The sequence below is a fragment of the Gobio gobio genome (genome assembly GCF_949357685.1).
Source record: "Gobio gobio genome assembly, chromosome: 23".
Lineage (NCBI taxonomy): Eukaryota > Metazoa > Chordata > Actinopteri > Cypriniformes > Gobionidae > Gobio > Gobio gobio.
In genome coordinates, this window is record NC_137119.1 from 20,786,150 (window position 1) to 20,805,483 (window position 19,334).

General features: G+C 42.4%; 1 protein-coding gene across 1 annotated transcript in view; it reads left to right on the forward strand.

The window, feature by feature from the left end:
- Positions 1-19,334, forward strand: part of trpa1b (transient receptor potential cation channel, subfamily A, member 1b) — a 61,102-nt gene that overhangs the window by 25,643 nt on the left and 16,125 nt on the right. The window contains exons 14-22 of the mRNA XM_079805736.1: positions 3,130-3,244; positions 3,808-3,974; positions 8,016-8,100; positions 8,211-8,270; positions 8,377-8,475; positions 8,705-8,775; positions 12,381-12,534; positions 16,841-16,930; positions 17,236-17,405. Coding sequence (XP_079661862.1) covers positions 3,130-3,244; positions 3,808-3,974; positions 8,016-8,100; positions 8,211-8,270; positions 8,377-8,475; positions 8,705-8,775; positions 12,381-12,534; positions 16,841-16,930; positions 17,236-17,405 — 1,011 coding nt within the window. The remainder of the gene's footprint in view (positions 1-3,129; positions 3,245-3,807; positions 3,975-8,015; positions 8,101-8,210; positions 8,271-8,376; positions 8,476-8,704; positions 8,776-12,380; positions 12,535-16,840; positions 16,931-17,235; positions 17,406-19,334) is intronic.

Sequence of the window (19,334 nt, forward strand, 5' to 3'; positions counted from 1 at the left end):
CAAAGGGTTAGTTCACCCAAAAATGTCAATTCTATTATTAATGACTTGCCCTCATATCGTTCCACACCCGTAAGACCTCCGTTTATCTTCAGAACACAAATAAAGATATTTTAGTTGAAATCTGATGGCTCAGTGAGGCCTCCATTGGCACAATGTAATTTGCAATCTCAAGACCCATAAAAGCTAGTAAAGATGTTACAAAGTCCATCTCACTACAGTGGTTCTACAATAACTTTCAAAACATTACATCATGAAGCTTCGAAGGATTCATAACGCATCGAAGCTTCATGATGTAGTGTTTTGAAATCGATCATCACTATATAAGTCGTTATTTAGGGGGGTTTTTTGCGCACAGAAACTAATTCTCGTCGCTTCATAAAGTTATTGTAGAACCACTGTAGTGAGATGGACTTTGTAACGACGTCTTTAGTACCTTTTATGGGTCTTGAGAGTGTAATGTACATTGTGCCAATGGAGGCCTTTCTGAGCCATCGGATTTACACTAAAATATCTTCATTTGTGTTCAGAAGATGAACTTCTGGAAGTAGAAACTGGTTCTAAGAAGATGTCTTACGGGTGTCGAAAGATATGAGGGTAAGTCATTAATGACAGAATTAACCCTAACCCTTTAAAGGTTTTGGTAAATTTGCTATTAACTTACTCAGCTACAGTTCATCAAAGAAGTAGGTATTTTTTTAACAGTGGTCCTTGGTGATACCAGCTACCGTCACTTCAGAGTGAAAAAAAAAAAAACCGCATACAGATAAAACAAAACTAATACCTATGATGACAGTAGCCATTGTTTTGAATGATATGAATCACCAAGGACCATGATTTCAAATAAAAATCTTTACTGTTTGTAAACCTGTAAGACCTTCGCTCATCTTCAGAACACAAATTAAGATATTTTGATGAAATTGGAAAAAGAAATTACTGAACAAAGTTTTTATTTTGTTTTTTTTCCCCCACAAAGTATTCTCGTCACTTCATAACATTAAAGGATTAGTTGACTTTTAAATAAACTTTTGCTGATAATTTACTCACCCCCATGTCATAATTTAATTACTAAATACTTAATTATGTTCTTTAGACTACAGGTTCCGAACAAGAGGCAATAACAGAAGTTGACGTTGGTCTTCTCATCTTCTCGACTGAGGAAGGCAGAAGCAGCCAAGCACTACTGGCAAAGGAGATACTTTTGTCTACTATAACTAGTTTGCATATTGCATATTTTTTAAGATAAATGTTAAATGTACATGTTATGTAATGTCAATTTCCAGCTGCTTACTGTTATCAAAACATTTCAATTTAACTACATCTCTTTTAATGGGATAGTTCACCCAAAAATGAACATTTGATGTTTTTCTGCTTACCCCCAGGCCATCCAAGATGTAGGTGTGTTTGTTTCTTCAGTAGAACACAAATGAAGATTTTTAACACCAACCGTTGCAGTATCCAGTTGTATAATGCATGTCACTGGGGCCTGTTTAGAATATGACAACTATGAGAGTAAAACACATAGATATACGAATCCATATTAAACCCTGCGACTTGTGACGACACATGTCTTAAGACACAAAACGATCGGTTTCTGTAAGAAACTGAGCTGTATTTATGCTATTATTTTACCTCTGAGATGAATGTCTGGTCTGGTCTGAAGAGCACCATTACTTCCAGCGAATAAGGTCAAAATACTGCGTGATCATAGATATATACATAGATTCTTCATTTGACCGCTCCACGCAGGCACTAATGAAGAATATATATATATATATATATCTATGATCACGGCAGTATTTTGACCTTATTCGCTGGAAGTAATGGCGGTCTGGAGACCTGATGACATTCGTCTGGTCAGAGGTAAAATGATAACAAGTACAGTTCGGTTTTTCACAGAAACCGATGGTTTCGTGTTTTAAGACATCAATGTGTCATCACGAGTCGCAGGGTTTAATATGGATTCGTATGTCTATGTGTTTTTTACTCTCATAGCTCTTATACTCTACTGACACCATTGACATGCATTATACAACTGGATACTGCAACGGTTGGAGTTAAAAATCATCATTTGTGTTCTCCTAAAGAAACAAAGACACCTACGTCTTGGATGGCCTGGGGGTAAGCAGAAAAAAACCCCATCACATTTTCATTTTTGGGTGAACTATCCCTTTAAGGCAGTAAGCTGTTCTACTTTAAGGAAGAAATACTTTTTATTTCTATATTTACAGTTCTTTTGTATACTGAAGCTCATTTGCATACTTTTTTTAGGTAAATGTTCATGTAACGTTATGAAATGGCAATTTTCAGCAGTTTAAACTTTAGCTTTTATATTTCACAAAAACAGAAATGTGAATATGAAATGTAATTTTGTAGCTATTTTGTCGATTTTTAAATGAAAATAAAAGTAAAATAGCATTCTGCTATTATTCTACAAAGTCTTCTATGTCAATGAATCATTTTTATGTAGTAGTATTAGAAAACAGAAACTTGAGTTGTGTGGGCAAATTACGCAGTTCAGTCTGTTGTATGAACTTAACATTCCAACTACAACTAACTATTCTTGAAAAAGTAACCTGGCTGCCTTAAAAAAACGAGTTGATTCAACAAAATGCGTAGTTAAGCCAATTTTTACATTGTTGGCACAACTATTAATTATAAATTGACTCAACAAGATACTTAGTTTAAACAACTTAAGATGGCAGAAAAAGTTTGTTGGTGTAACTCATTGTATGTTGCCTCAACTGGGATTTAAGTTTATTGAACTTTTAATGTCTTGTTGGAGTAACTAAAAAACTTTTTCATTAAACTTTTAAATTAAAGTTGCTCAGACTATTTTGTCAGCTTCATCTTTGTTATCCCAACGATTAATTTTATGTTTAAGGAACTCCAATATATGTGCAAACAACTTAAGTTTCTTAGCTAGCTTAACACAAAATTTCAAGGCAGCCAGGTTACAAATTATTTTAAGTTGAATGAGCTTGTTCATTTTTACAGTGTACTTTTTAGCTAGGTTAGCGCCAACTACACAAAATGCACTTGGTTCCGTTGTGAGTTCATTCAGCTGGATGTTCTGTCATAAGTAATTTCTTTAGTAATTTGTAATTTTGGAATCTCATTTGGAATCTCTAGTGATTACAAAGGCTGGTCCTGTTTACATCATGCTGCGGCTGAAGGATACACACAGACAATGAAAATCCTCCTCGCAGCCAATGTCAAACTACTAGATGGAACAAATGAAGATGGGGTAAGCGGCATAACAATCCCTAACACCTGTGGAGCACAGTCAGTTTGAACAATACAATTACCAAGCCATAGGAAACTATGCTGTGAAAGAAAATTTGGTCGTAAGATTGTGAAGGAAGAAATTAATACCTTTATTCAGCAAGGATACATTATAAGTATGTAAGACATTTACAAAGTTACAATGTAAAACTTTCTATTCATCAAAGAATGTTAATTTTTCTTGAACACCAAATCAGCATATTAGAATGATTTCTGGAGGATCATGAGACACTGAAGACTGGAGTAATGATGCTGAAAATTCAGCTTTGCCATCACAACAATAAATTACATTTTAAAATATTACATTAGAATACAGATATTTTAAAATGTAATAATATTTAAAAATATTACTATTTTTACTGTATGTTGTCAAATAAATGCATACTTGTTGAGCATTAGATGTTTTAAAAAAAAATGTATTTATTTTTGTACTTTTACTATACTATATTTATTAATGAAAGCAATTGTCATTTATGATAAGTTTGAATGACACTGCCTTTTAATCATACATGTATGCTTTAATAGAACACAGCTCTTCACATTGCTGCACAAGCGGGACATGAAGGTGCTGTTTTGCTGTTATTGGACCGAGGAGCTGAAATCACACTCAACAATGCTGACAACTCTTTTTTGCATGAAGCTGTGCGAAATGAGAAAAAAGATGTAGTGAACGCCGCCATCGAAAGTGAGAGGTAAGGAGACACCCACGTTCAAGATGACCATGCTAATAGCCTTGCATTGCTGGGACACCCCAAAGTTCCCCTTCGAGGGAACTCGAACTGCGTCATCGTGACGACACTTTGGGGAACGCCCTTAGCGTAAAGCGTCTGAAGAATGAATGGAATCTGCCCAATCCTGATTGGTGTTGCGTCATGACGTAGTATGTGACGGCATACCCGGAAGATACAAAAGGACGTCTGAACACAACAGAGATAGCTTTCTGCTCTTCAGCGTTAGCGCTCTGTGTTTGTCAGTTTTATTTGGTGTTGTTTGTCTACCAACGTTGTTTTCACAAGCATTTTCTTACGGCTCGCGAACTCCGTGGCTGATCCTGTGCCTGTTGAGGCAGCACGGTTGATCAATCATGGGGCTCGCAGATGGGTCTGTCAAGGGGAACCTAAGAGTGCTGAGGCATCTTCTCCTTCCCTGTTGGACAGTTCCATTGTTCTCCTTCCCCGTGTGGAAGCCCGCGCTGCGGCTTCTTCCCCCGGGGTGGAGGACCCGATGCGTGAGCTGTCGGATTCTGAGGGCTCCGTATCGAGGCTCCTAATGCAAGATTCAATCCCGCGTTGCCGAGGCGGCGCATAGGTTTTGGGTCTGCTATTAAAGTGATACAACGTGACACGGTGAGAATGCATGTGCCGTGCGCCTTTCGGGTGTTTCAGCCTCGCGCCTGTTGGCTTTCTTCTCGAGGGATGAAAGCCAATTGTATTATAGCGGCTTGAACCACGTTGCTGAGGCAACGTGTGGTTTACGAGTCTGTATAAATACAATAAAACAGTATCGTCTGATGATTATGGCTGCATTTAATTCTGAGGAATTAAATTAAATTTGATCTGACTTTGAGGAGTTAGATATTCAGCCTATCATTCAGACCATGTTTCACCGTATTTGAGACTGCATTTAATTCCGAGGAATTAAATTAAAATATTATCTGACTTTGAGGAGTTAGATGTATTTTTTACTCAGCCTATCATTCAGACCAGGTCAGACGGGTTGGGTGATTATGATGGCATTTAATTCTGAGGAATTGAGTGTCATGTTATCTGACTTTGATAAGTTAGATACTTTTAATTGGTCTGTCGCCCAAGCGTGTTTGACTTGTCTGGATATTGATCTAAGATGGGAGCAAATCATGCATGGACAGTTCCTGAGGAGGCTGCTTCCATGCATGGTGAGGCTGCTCCTCCTGGAGCCCTCCTGAGGTTGATGTCGTTCTCGCCGCCTTGTGGCCTGCAGGACACATCAGTTTCAGGCAATTGCTAATCGCAGTGTCCGCCCTAGTTTTGCGGCCCTGTCGAGCTGCTCCCTTAGATGAGGCCCCTGCTGGCCAGCCCCCTCTCCCGGGTAGGAGCGGTCGAGGTCGCCTCCCCTGTGGAGCTTTTGGGAATCGATGCTGTGCTCCCGCCGTCTAGTACGCTTCGGTTTAAGTTTGCTTAAGCATTTCCATGTCGTGATTCAAATCCAATCTGATCCAGGACTGGCCTGTCACGGTGGATCTAAAGAGGATGCATACTTCCATGTATCCATCCTTCTGTGTCACGGGGAATTCCTGAAGTTCGCTTTCGGGGGCGAAGCGTATCATTATCGGGTTCCTCCATACGGCCTGGCTTTTTCCCTCGCGAGTAGCAGCAGTTCGGCATTGAGATGTCGTCCTTGGCTGCTCTCAGTGCTTGGGGTTGAGACTCTACACACAGTAGCGTGTTGACGCCTTCTCAGAGAACCCTGTTCCTGGGAGCCGTATGGGATTCTCTACGTTGTGGGCACAATTGTTCCCTGCGCGTATCGAGTGATACGGGCAATGGTCTCCAAAATGAAGCTAGGCCGCAGCATCACAGTGTAGCAGTTTAGCACTACTGGGACTTATGGCAGCTGTGTCCAACAGAATATCTCTTGGCCTGCTACGCATGAGACCCCTACAGTGGTGCTTGGGAACCAGGGGGCTTTCCTTGAGGGGAAATCCATTCTGTATGACCAGGGTAACGCGCAGTGGCCTTCGTTCCCTCGTCATATGGAAAAAACCTTGGTTTCTGCCCCAGGGGCTGGTGCTGGGAGCATCATGTTGTCGGAAGACCATTCAAACGGATGCCTCCTCTCACCGGTTGGGGCACGGTCAGGGAAGGCCGCTTTGCAGAGGTCTATGGGAGACCCAGCATTCCTCCTGGCACATCAACTGCCTGGAAATGCTGGCGGTCTACAAAGCTCTGAGGAGCTTTTTCCCAGACCTCCGCGGCCACCATGTCCTGATACGGAAGTGAACCAAGGGGCTTTCCTTGAAGGGAAATCCATTCTGTATGATCAGGGTAATGCGCAGTGGCCTTCGTTCCCTCATTGTATGGAAGAAACCTTAGTTTCTGCCCCAGGGGCTGGTGCTCTTGAGGAGCTTTTTTCCCGGACCTCCGCGGCAAACATGTCCTGATACGATCCGACTATACGGCCGCAGTATCGTATCTGAATCATCAGGGGGGCCTGAAGTCGTGCCCTCTATGCAGACTGGAACACCAGGTCCTCCTGTGGTCCCAGGGGAGGTTGTCATCCCTCAGGACGATGTACATCCCCGGGGACCAAAACCAGGGAGCAGACATCCTGTCGATGCAGGGGCTGAGGCCCGGGGAATGGCGACTCCACCCTGAGGTGGTGGAGGCCCTGTGCGAGAGGTTTGGCCTGGTGGAAGTGGATCTCTTCGCGTCTCGAGAGACGTCCCACTGCCCACTGTGGTTCACCCTCACCCATCCGGCCCCGCTGTGGCTGGATGCCATGGCACAGACGTGGCGAGGCTGCGTCTGTATGCTTTTCCCCCGATCACTCTGCTCCCGGGAGTTATGGAGCGTGTCCGCCGGGAGGGCATCAGCCTTCTCTTAGTAGCACCCCGGTGGCCCACTCGAGTATGGTTCTCCGACATTATCTACCTGCTGGACGGTCCCCCATGGCAGGTCCCTCTGAGAAGTCTGCTCAGTGGAGAAAGTCAGACCAGTTGTTGGTGTGTTTTGGTTCACCCCAGAAGGGGCTGCCTGCTTCAAAACAGACAATCAGTAACTGGATTGTCCAGGCTATAGCCACGGCTTATCAGGTGCGCAATCTGCCTTCACCGTTGACCGTGAGGGCTCATTCCACCAGGAGCATGGCCTCCTCGGTGGCCCTCCTTTCTGAAGCCTCTATGCAAGAGATCTGCGAGGCGGCTGGGTGGGCCACTCCGCACACCTTCATTAGATACTACAGTCTGCATCTCCCTGAGACGCCTGGCGCTAGAGTGCTTGCCCCCCTAGTTGTGCCTGGGTTCCAGCTTCACACTAGGTTGGGTATGATTGGTGCGGCATAGTGGGTACTCGTTCCCCAAAGTGTTGTCACGATGACGCAGTTCGAGTTCCCTCGAAGGGGAATGTCTCGGGTTATGACTATAACCCTTGTTCCCCGAGAAGGGTAACGAGACACTGCGTCTCGTGTCCACCCAATCAGACAGAGCGCTTGCTTCATCGCAGAACGCTATCTCTGTTGTGTTCAGACGTCTTTTGTATCTTCCGGGTATGCCGTCACATACTACGTCATGACGCAACACCAATCAGGATTGGGCTGATTCCATTCATTCTTCAGACGCTTTACGCTAGGGGCGTTCCCCAAAGTGTCATCACGATGACGCAGTGTCTCGTTCCCCTTCTTGTGGAACAAGGGTTATAGTCATAACCCGAGACATTAATGCCTGTAGTAAAAACTAAACAAAAAACCCTGTATATATGTGTATATATGTATATGTACATGTATATGTATATGTATATAAAAGCCATTATGTCACTTTTTTCTAAAATGAGGCAACAATAAACATTTAAGTTTCCTGTTCCATTTGAATAAAACACAAAAATATCTCAAAAACAATTTCAGTGTAGGATTTTTAATGGAACACTATTAGATAATAAGTTGTGGGTTTACATTTGCAAAAATTATTTTTTTTAAAACCTATTATATTTTTCTCCTCTTAGTTTGTCAACGGTTGACAAAGACATATTATTTCACTGCAGGTTTGCTGAGGCAATAAAGACATTTAAAGCAAAATCCCGCTGTGCAGTGATGGACATCATAGAGTTCCTCCCAGAGTCTTTCATGGTCTGTCTATTAACTTCACAACTCAAGAAAATCTTTGAGATATTGTTGATGAATTCTTTGACATGAACCCCCACCCCCCCCCCCTCCCTCTCTCTCTCTCTTCTGTACAGCACCTTCTGGACCGGTGTATTAAAGAGTCTGATCATGACGCCAACAGTCCAGATTATCATGTAAGATTTCCACAAATGTGCAAACAGTTGCATTGTAACTATTAATGCTATAAAAAATGAATTAATGCTATGCAAAATATATATTTTTATTTATTGATATTGGCAGATCAAATACGATTTTCAGTGGCTTCAGGCTCCTATACAGTTGAAGAAGTTTGCTAAAACAGACAAAACAATGACTTTCCAACCATTGGCAGCTATGAATGTAAGTCTCTTTAAATCATGTTACTATAGGTTACATTCCTTCAAGGCATAATTTCTAACAACGTAAAATTGTGTATTAAAGGAGAAAACTGAAAAAATTTGCATTTTATCTAGTGACATTTGACTTTTGTACAATGGGGTCATTGTGCAGTATACATTATTAAATACAAACTTCTGATTTATTTTGCATCTTGGTTTGAGAATAAATTATAACCCTTATACCTCACTAGGCAATGGTGCGGTACAACCGTCTGGAGCTCCTCACACATCCTGTGAGCCGAAAATACCTGGAGATGAAGTGGTATGTTAAAGATGTATTGTAACTCTCTCAGAAAGTCCCTACAGTTCTGGTTGTGATGTTTTAATTCACTATAGCCCTATTCAGATGGTAATTGTTTCTCATGAGGGTGTAAGGTCACCTTAATATTTACAGGGGCTAGTGCTGTTTAAATCCCGATTGTCAGTGTTCTTCTCCAACCACACAGGTAAACAATTCCCGGTCTAATTACCTTTTTTTTTTTGACAAACACCAGGGGGTCATGTGGTAATTTCATTGCTGTCTGAATTTAGATCTCTGAGTTTACAAGAAGAGATCAATTCGTCACTGTGTAAATTGTTTTTGACCACTGCCAAGCACTGTACAGTAACTGTTGCACTTTGCAGTAATGTGCATGCATTTAAAATATGGACACTTTTGTGAAATGCTGGGAACAAGAATAGTCAAGTCAAGTCAAAATACCATTTCACTCTAAGAAGGAATGTAGTTGTGATGATACTGAATTTTCTACTATTTATTTATGTGACATGACACCCCCAATGAAAAATAGCCAAAGAATGAGACCATAGATGGGCTGGCAGAAGGGAACACCAAGGTGGACCAGAGTGGAGACGAGAAGCCAGAGGATGACCCAGAGCAGAGCCAGGATGAAGGTCCACGGCAGAACTGATGGAGGAGCCAAGATGGAGCCAGGAACCCAACTGACAGAGGTAATGTCGTGATAGGAGGAGACCCAGGAGGAACAAAAAAGATGAAGACCCAGGGTGACACTGAAGGCCTGGAGGGCAAAGGTGGCTTTCTTTACTGAGGTGAATGTGTGGACTTGGCAGACCTGTGAGGTGAGACTGAGGATGATGGTGGAATTGGAGGGAAACCAGAGGCGTGGAGGGTCGAGACGCAGCAGGAGATTCACAAGTCCAAAGCAAAGCCAGAGCAACGATAGAACAAGGTGGAGCTAGAGGGACGAGGGAGCCTGAGGGATGGCAGGCCATGGTGGAGCTGAGGGAGTGGGGCTGAGGTGGAGTACAGGGCATGGGTGCCTGAAGCAGAGCTAGGAGATCCGAGGAACTGAAGGGAGACAGCGGAGCCGAGGAACTGGATGGCTTTGGCAGTGGAGGAGGGAGAGGGAGGCTGGGCGAGACCATCAACAAACAAAGAATGATGGGGACTTGGTGTTTGGCGATGAAGGAGACTTGATGCTGAACAATGAAGGAGACTTGATGCTGGATGATGAAAGAGAATTGGTGCTGCGACAAAGGAGACTTGGTGCTGGACGATGAAGGAGACTTGGTGCTGGGCGGAACCAGTGGCAATGAAGAAGACTTGGGGCTGGGCAGAACCAGCGGCCACAAAGACAACTTGGGACAGGGCTGAACTAGCGGAAATGAAGACGACTTGGAACTTGGCTGAACCAGTGGCAAGGAAGATAACTTGGGACTGGGCTGAACCAGCAGAGCCAACGGGGACAAAGGAGACTGGAACTGGGCTAAATCAGCGGGGTCAAAGAAGACTTGGGGCTGGAGTTAACCAGTGATGACAAAAGTGACTTGGAACTAGACATAATTAACGGAAACTGGAGATCTTGCCACATTTTATCATCCATCTTATCAAACAATAATTATTCAGCAGGGACCCAGTTCATAACATTTACCTCAGCAACGAAAGTGTGTGCGGGGCTCCAATCCATGCCAACAAACTCCACTAAAATACTTTTATTGGTGTGCACTGTTGTCAGCTCACGCACCTGGTCAGACTCCTTTCTGTGCTTGGGCAAAATTTGCCACTGACACACTCTGGCATTCGCTCTGTGGTGGGCTAGGGCTCAGAGTTTGTGGTGGATTTGGCTTATTATACATAGTGGGCATGACTGAAGGCTGGCTGGGCTCTGGGTCCGGAGTGGGGCTAGTGTTGTCTTAATCAGTTAAGCAGACAGTGAATGGCGGTCAGGTGTGCCCTCAACCACTTGTTGAGGCCGGTGTTGTAGAAAATGCATAATGAGCAGTCGGGAGAGTGGGTCAGGCACGCCAGAAATCTCTCATGTGATCCTCGAGGGAGTGATCTTTCTGCTCGAGGAGAAGCAGGCGAACAGCAGGTCAATTCATATATATCCTTTTCTTCTGCTGGTAAATCTAATCTGGGTTCAGTGTTTTGTCACGGTTGCATGCAGTGACCCAGAATGTATGAATAAAGAGATTGCACAGATTGTTATGCAATCTACTCACATCAAATTCAAAATACATTTTAGATCGAAGTATTGCATTTACATAAGGTAAAATTGTATCGCAATATTGACAAAGTCCAGTTGTAACCGTATATTGATGGTGCATGTAAACGCACTCATTTACCCTTTTTCCACCAAGGCAGTTTGAGTGCTGGTTCAGAGCCAGAACCTAGTTTCAAATCAGTTCTTTGTCTTTTGACACTCAAAGCACCAGCTCTGAACCAGGAAAGGTGGTTCTTAAGTAGCACAAAAACATTGCTGGTCTAGAAGTAAGAACCGTTTGCATCAGGGGCTGGGGGCGATGTTAACGTGACCAACAAGAAGCATTATTGCCATTATTGAAAAAGCAGCTAATTGCGCTAATAGCAGCTCGATTATAATCTCTGTCTATACAATTACGGTGAGTTGCATGAACACGTTGGATTCTCCGTGTTTGGATGCCAATGTAGGTTTGCAAAGCCATGTGCATCAACAGTAATGCAACAGACCGATTGACATATGACATCAAAGTACCGTGAGAGTGTTTGGAGAGCATACGACTCCTGCTTTTGAATCGCTCTTGCAGTGATGTCATATGCCGATCGGTCTGCACAGTGCCATTGCATCTCGAACAAGCCTGGTGTGTTTGCCGCTGCCATGCTTGTGTTGCTGGAAAATATGAGATGTATACAGTGGCGTAAGACCTGGATCTGTGGTGGCTCTCTAGCTCGTGGAAAGGCAAATCGGTTCTTAGAAGGCTCGTCAGTCGAACCAACTCCAAACCGGCAATACCACTAGCTCTGAGCTAGCACCCTGTTAATGCTGTTGGAAAAGGGGTACAAGCACATTGATAGCTCCGAACAATGAACAGAAAGAACTCAGGGCTTAAATACACACAGGGATAATCAACAGAATAAGAAACAGGTGTGTAACATCATTAAAAACTATGGCAACAAACAAAGCAAACAGGAACAGGGTAACACAGGACATGACCCTGAATACTATTAAACTAAACAAGACAAGAACGTGACAACATGAGTTTTGTCACTGTGTTGCCATGCAAAAATATGTTTACAGACATACCCATGAGAAACAATTACACTGTAAAAAAAAATCAGGTCTCCAATTGAAAATGTTCTAGCGACTGATCAATTTAATTCACAGAGATTCAATTTGGCCAACTAAAAAATTTAGATGTGATCAGTCACTAGAAAATTTTCAATTGGAGACCTGATTTTTTACAGTGTACTGATATGCTAATTTCAACAGTCACTTGTTTTTATGTCCTCTATAAAATAGTCACTGCTTTTTACTTTTGTGCGTATGGTTAAAAATAGCAGCAGTAGAGTCTTAACATCACTTCAAACAAATAGACTGGTTTACATAAGCGCACTATGGAATATTCTAATATTGTGTTTTATTCGGACAGGAAGGCATATGGAAGCAAGGTTCATTTGCTCAACCTGGCAGTCTACCTGCTTGGCTTGTTGCCCCTCACATACCTCATCCTCAATCTGAGACCGAGCCAGGACATTTCCACCAATGGCACATCAGTCATCATGGTGCCCGTATCATTTAGTGAGGTAGACAGCCTCTATTCAGAGCTCTATAGTTTCTTGCTGGGAATAGATGAGCTCAAAGAGTTTTGTAATTTGTGAGACAAATGACAGCTGGAGATGCTTATCTGTGACAATCAGAGAAGTTAAAGGTGAAATAGAATAATGGTAGTTGAATTTAAATGACAGTCATATTGATTGTGAATTACTCTTCAAAGTCACAAATGTCATAAATGTTAAGAGAGAGGATGATTATTATATAAACTTTACAGAATTGGTAATATATTTTGTCTTTTAACAGCTGTCTTCTAAATGTGGTGCTACACATCAACAGTGTAAAAACATATGGGAGGGCCTGTCTGTTACGAGACAATTTAGGGGGCACTTTCCATGAATAGAAATGAGTATACAATTCCCATTGCTTTTTACATTAAGGCAATAAAGTGCAACCCTTTTATTTTATTGTAAGAAAAAGGATTGTACAAATACTGTTCTTTAACAGAATACGAGAACAGAATATGGGTTCTTCAACCTATTTCAACTTTTAGCTATGGTTTTCATTTGCAGTATGTTTTTTTAAACTCTTTCCCCTCCATTGACATCATTTTCTCTCTTTCCATGTTTTCACTGTTATACGGTAGGGGGCACTATTACGCATCTTCTGAAAGAGAACAGAATCTCCAGATTAAAACACAGGAATGACAGAAGCAGAAACAAGTGATAAAAAGCATTGCTAATGCATGTTGTGGTCTTTGACAAAAAAACTATTTTCTCAGCTTTTTTGTAAAAAATTTAGCTTTTTTTATGAAACTTACCAACATTCAAGTTTTGATAAAAAAAGAATTAATGAAGTTAGAAATTTTTTTGTTTGTTTGTTTAAAAGCAGAGGCTCTGTTCTTTTTGACATTATTGCATGTTCAGATATTCATACAACAAAATATTATCATAAACACTGGCAGGGAAAGGGTTAATATTTCTTTAATTTTGCTACAAGAAAATAATTATAAAATCGCAAAAATTTGGTTTTAAAATCGCGATGTAAAAGAAGTTGTAACGTAAAGGTCTAGATCAGGGGAAGGCAATGTTGGTCCTGGAGAGCCACTGTCCTGGAGAGTTTAGCTCCAACCCTAATAAAACACACCTGAGTGAGCTAGTCAATGGCTGCGTCCAAAAACCTAGGCAGCTGACTTGTTGGCTTGCTGCCTTATCAGACAATGACTTGTAAGGCAGTGTTTGTGCATGAAGGTGATGCACAAAGGTGAAGGTGAAACTGATTTCGGACAGACTTCTAAGGCAGCGTAACAGTTTAATGATCTACAGCAAAATAGAGAGAGCTTTGGTGAGAATTAAACAAATATTTAATTACTACTTCAGTAATTTCTCGCTAGAAATGACATCAGAAGTGGAAAATGTTGATCTAAAACATACATTTACACACAAACTGACCAGCAAACGCAACTGTCACAGAATGGAACACAGGATTGTGGGATATCAAAGGCAGCAAAGGATACAGGAAGTGAAGCCAACATTAGATTCTGAAGTGCCTTGATGCCTTCCTATCTTGAAATGTGTCCTCCGAAGACAGCATTTTCCAGGTTTCGGACACAGCCAATGTCTTTAGGATTACTGGCTCGCAGTCTCTGCTCTAATTCATCCCAATGGTGTTCTATCGTGTTGAGGTCAGGACTCTGTGCAGGCCAGTCAAGTTCCTCCACTCCAAACTCGCTCATCCATGTCTTTATGGACCTTGCTTTGTGCACTGTTGCGCACTCATGTTGGAACAGCCAGTGGCGGCGTGCTTTACACCACTGAATCCGACGCTTTGCATTGCACTTGGTGATGTCAGACTTGGATGCAGCTGCTCGGCCATGGAAACCCATTCCATGAAGCTCTCTACGCACTATTCTTGAGCTAATCTGAAGGCCACACATAGTTTGGAGGTCTGGTAGCTATTGACCCTGCAGAAAGTTGGCGACTTCTGCGCACTGTCACCTCAGTATGCGCTGACCCTTCTCTGTTATTTTATGTGGCCTACCACTTTGTGGCTGTTGTTCCCAATTGCTTCCACTTTGTTATAATACCACTAACAGTTGACCGTGGTCAGTGAGCTCCTGTGAGCGACCCATTCTTTCACAAATGTTTTTAAAAGCAGTCTGCATGTCTAGGTGCTTGATTTTATACACCTGTGGCCATGAAAGTGATTGGAACACCTGAATTCAATGATTTGGAGGGGTGTCACAATACACAATAAAGTGTATATTATCTAAATGCAAGCTTATTATCTTGACAGTTTTAAAGATTTCAATCTTTTTCCATTCAAGTACAGTAGAAATGAGCTTTATATACATTCCCTATATGGAAAATAGCTGCTCTGGCTCATATGCAAGAAAATTCTATCATTTACTCACCCTCATTTTGTTCCAAAACTTAAACTGGAACTTGCACAAAAAGGTATTTTGTAAAATGTTTCCAAAACGTTCCATAGAAGAAAGTAACTCATATGACACAAGGTTTGGAACAACATAAACGATGTGGTGTGTAAACGATGACGAAATTGAATTTCGGAGTGTCTATTTACACCAAGTGCAAATAGCTCACTTTGTTGGCAGAGTCTATTTATACTAACTCTACCCACCATTGCACTGTGTGATTGAGCTAATGGCATAGAGAGAAAGGTGGTGGCGTTAACTTTTGTTGCGACTGACCCAAGTTCGCTTCCGCCTTTTTCCTTTAACTCATTGTTCTTCCTTATTCCCATTGCATAGCTTGGAGAAGCGTTTATTTTAAACAAAAAAGTAAGAAATGTTCGAAAAGTGGAAATAAGTGTAGCCTGACGTCGTCATACTCAATTCTAGTCAGAATATGAGTCTGATGCTGCTCCGTTGGGCTGTGATTATGGGGCGTGTTTCAACCGAACCAGGAAAGACCTCAATTGGATAGACCTACAACCAATCAGAGCAACGGAGCGACCGAGCGACGCATAACGTTAGTTGTCAAATGTCAACAGAACTCAACTGCACTGTGTTGCCATGTCCGCGGGTTGAAGCGACCCCAATTATGTGATATACAGACCCAGGAATGCGAATTTTAGCAGGCAGTCCTTCCAAAATAACACATATTTTACCTCCCAAATGCCTTTTTTTCCCCGGAGAACCCCCCTGGAAAGCTTTTGGGCTTGTTTTTGGCTAGTTTTGAGGAACGTTAGCAATTGGGCGGGTTTTGTTGTAAAAACTTGGCAACCCTGTCTGCACACACGCTGGAATAAGTAGCCTAACGTTAGAAGAAAAAGATGAGTGTAAACGAACTTTGCCGGTGTTGTAAAAAAAAGAATTTAAGGATACACAGAGGACTTACCAACACGATCATCATTTCTGAGAGAAATAGTAAAGGTGAATGCATTATTGAACAAGTTCTCCGTTTAGGATTAGAACAAACTCAACCCAAGCGCCTTTGATGACGTGGATGATTACGTTAATGTTGGTCATCTGTCCATCATCGTCCAAAGCCCGCGCTGACAATTTCATTGGTCCGAACAGCTTCTGTTCGGGCATAATTACTCCTCTACGGAGCAAGTCCAGACCAGACCGAGTAAAAATGTTGTGGGCGGGGCTATAGTTCGGCTGGCATCCAGGCTAAATAAAGTGCCTAACGGGTATAGAATAGTGGGATTAAAGTGTTTAATGGGCAGGGTTAGGAGTGGGCTTTAGGGAGAGGGACAAGGAATATCCCAATAAGGCGGAATCCATTAATGATTTTAATAATTATTATATACACTGCATCTAACTTATGCAAAGAAAACACTGCTATTTTCACTTAGTTCAAATAGTCCCTGCCTTTTCATTTTTGGGTAAACTAGTCCTTTAAAATGACTTTTGGGGTTACTAAAAGCACACCAATATTGTCATCCCATGCCTTATTTGTCATTTAGCCAATTATCTAAGCCATCATTTACAATCACATGCATCTCCATTCTCACATTTGCATTCACTTCCTTATAACCTTGTACTTGTCCTATTACTTAATTTAGTGAGTGTCATTATGAACTGAATGGCATCCATCAACCACTTATTCATCAGTTCCAAGGTTATTATCTCCATGAAATTAAGTATGTCTAATCTCGTACACATATAACTATTTATGGTGCATAAAACTCATGTTGGCATTAATATTATACATTTTTGAGTGTGAGAACATGCACACACCATAGCTAATATTTTTCAATTTAGCATAATATGCTAGTTGGGTTATGAATGAAAATTTGTAAATGTGATTAATTTGGCGATAATGTTGTAATGATACTCTCTCCCTCTCTCTCTCTTTTCCCTCCATCCAGCAAAAATGTTTAATTTCAGTCTGCATAATCATGGTTCTTGTCATGAATGTGTATTCCATTTGCAAAGAGCTGGTGCAGTTGGCTCAGCAGGTAATAGTCATGTCATCACTTCCCATGATGCATCCACTATAAATTCCTCTCATACTACTACAGAGACTCTCAGCAGTGGGCAATCAAACCGTCACTAATCATAAATGTCATGATGCACATTAAATACACATGCCTTTGCTGTGGGGATTCCCGCCTTCCAGCCAAGTGATTTATCTATAAAAACACAGCTCAGAATTTGCATGCATTGTTCTATGGTCTTTGCCACTGGCGAGAGTATACAAATTGCACTATGTTTGGAACCTAAAGGTGATTTTGTTTAACCCCTTATGTCTTTCACGTTGTAGCGAATAAATTACTTTACGGACTTCTCTAACCCTGCTGACTGGAGTGCAGCTATTAGCTCTTTAGTCTTTGTCATTCCCATGTGCTGCAATGTAGAGAACACGTGGCAATGGCAGGCTGGTGCTTTCGCCATTTTGACTTCATGGATCGGCTTCCTGCTCTACTTCCAGAGGTAGATTTAATGGCCTATGGTGTTCCTTTATTACATTTTAATATGAAAAATCTCATTTTATGCTTGCACAAATTTATCCCAAGGACATTTACTGGGGATTCCAATCAGTTAATTTATTATAAAATTAATTACAGTGCATGATATTGCATTTACTGTATATACTGTAAGAAATGCTCAATTTATATTGAAACTTGTTATCTTTCGATATTCAATAGTTGTATTAATTTATCAGTATCGGTCAATATTTTAAATTTAATTGTACATGTTAATTTCCCTTATTTTTACATTTAGAATACACTACCATTCAAAAGTTTGAAGTCTGTAGATTTTTATGTTTTTGAAAAAGTGTGCTCACCAATGCTGCATTTATTTGATAAAAAATGCAATAAATGTGAACTATAATTACAGTTTTTTAATAACCATTGTCTATTTTATTACATTTTAAATTTGAATTTATTCCTGTGATGGCAAAGCTGAATTGTCAGCATCATTACTCCAGTCTTCAGAAACGCATGATTCTTCAGAAATCATTCTGATATGCTGATTTTCTGCTTAAGAAACGTCTCGGTTACGTATGTAACCTTAGTTCCCTGAAGAAGGAACGAGACACTGCGTCAAAATGCCGTGAGAACACTCTGTGTGATCACGTCATGAAGCACGTGTGAAATCAGTCCAATGGCAAGACAGAACGTCATATGCGGGTGACGTCATAGACCCGGAAACTATAAAGCACCCGCGAAGGCAAACAGAAAACTGCTCGGGTTATGTATATAACCCTTGTTCCCTGAGAAGGGGAACGAGCACTGCATCGGAACGACGCTTTGGGGGATGCTCCCTTAGCATCAGCGAATCTGAAACCAGAATGCCAACTAGGCCAATCCGATTGGCGTGCATGATGACGTAATCGTGACGGCATACCCGGAAGTATAAAAGGGGAGCTGGAACGTAATGGCGTCAGTAATTGCTCTGAAGCATGTGCTCCAGGCGCGCCGAGGTGTGGCGTCGGGATGCAGTGCTCGTTCCCCTTCTCAGGGAACAAGGGTTATATACATAACCCGAGCAGTTCCCTTTCGAGGGAACTCGCACTGCATCGGAACGACGCTTTGGGGAACGAATCCCAACTAGGCCACACCGAAGGGTAGCACCTGCCCTAGTGTGAAGCCGGAGACCGGGCACAACTAGGACTGGAGCACCCTAGCACCAGGCGTTGTAGGGAGATCCAGGCTATAAAACCTGATAAATGTGTGTGGGGTAGCCCACCCAGCCGCCTCGCAGATATCCTGCAAGGGGACCCCAGAAAGAAGGGCCACCGAAGAGGCCATGCCTCTGGTGGAATGAGCCCTCACGGCCACAGGTGAAGGCAAACTGCGCACCTGGTAGGCCATGGTAATCGCCTGGACAATCCAATTACTGATTGTCTGAGTAGACGCAGGCAATCCCTTCTTAGGTGAGCCAAAACACACCAACAGTTGTTGCGATCTCCTCCACTGTGCAGACTTCGCCAGATAAACTCTAAGAGCCCTAACCGGGCAGAGTAGGTGAAGCCTCCCCTCTTCCGCCGTCACGTGAGGCGGAGGATGGAATGCCTGCAGGACCAATGACCTGACCACCCTTGAAGGCACCTTAGGCACGTAGCCCGGCCTAGGGTGTAAGATGGCTTTTACTCCTCCCGGGGCAAACTCCAGGCAGGTTGGCGTTACCGCCAAGGCCTGGAGATCTCCCACTCTCCTGAGAGAGGTAATGGCAAGGAGAAAAGCCACCTTAAGGGTCAGGTCCTTTGGTCCAGCCGACTCTAATGGTTCGAAGGGGACCTCAGCCAATCCTTCGAGAACCACTGCCAGGTCCCAGGTTGGAACTCTGGACCGAGCCGCAGGCCTCATCCTCCGAGCCCCACGGAGGAATTGTACAACCAGTTGGTGCCTACCCAGA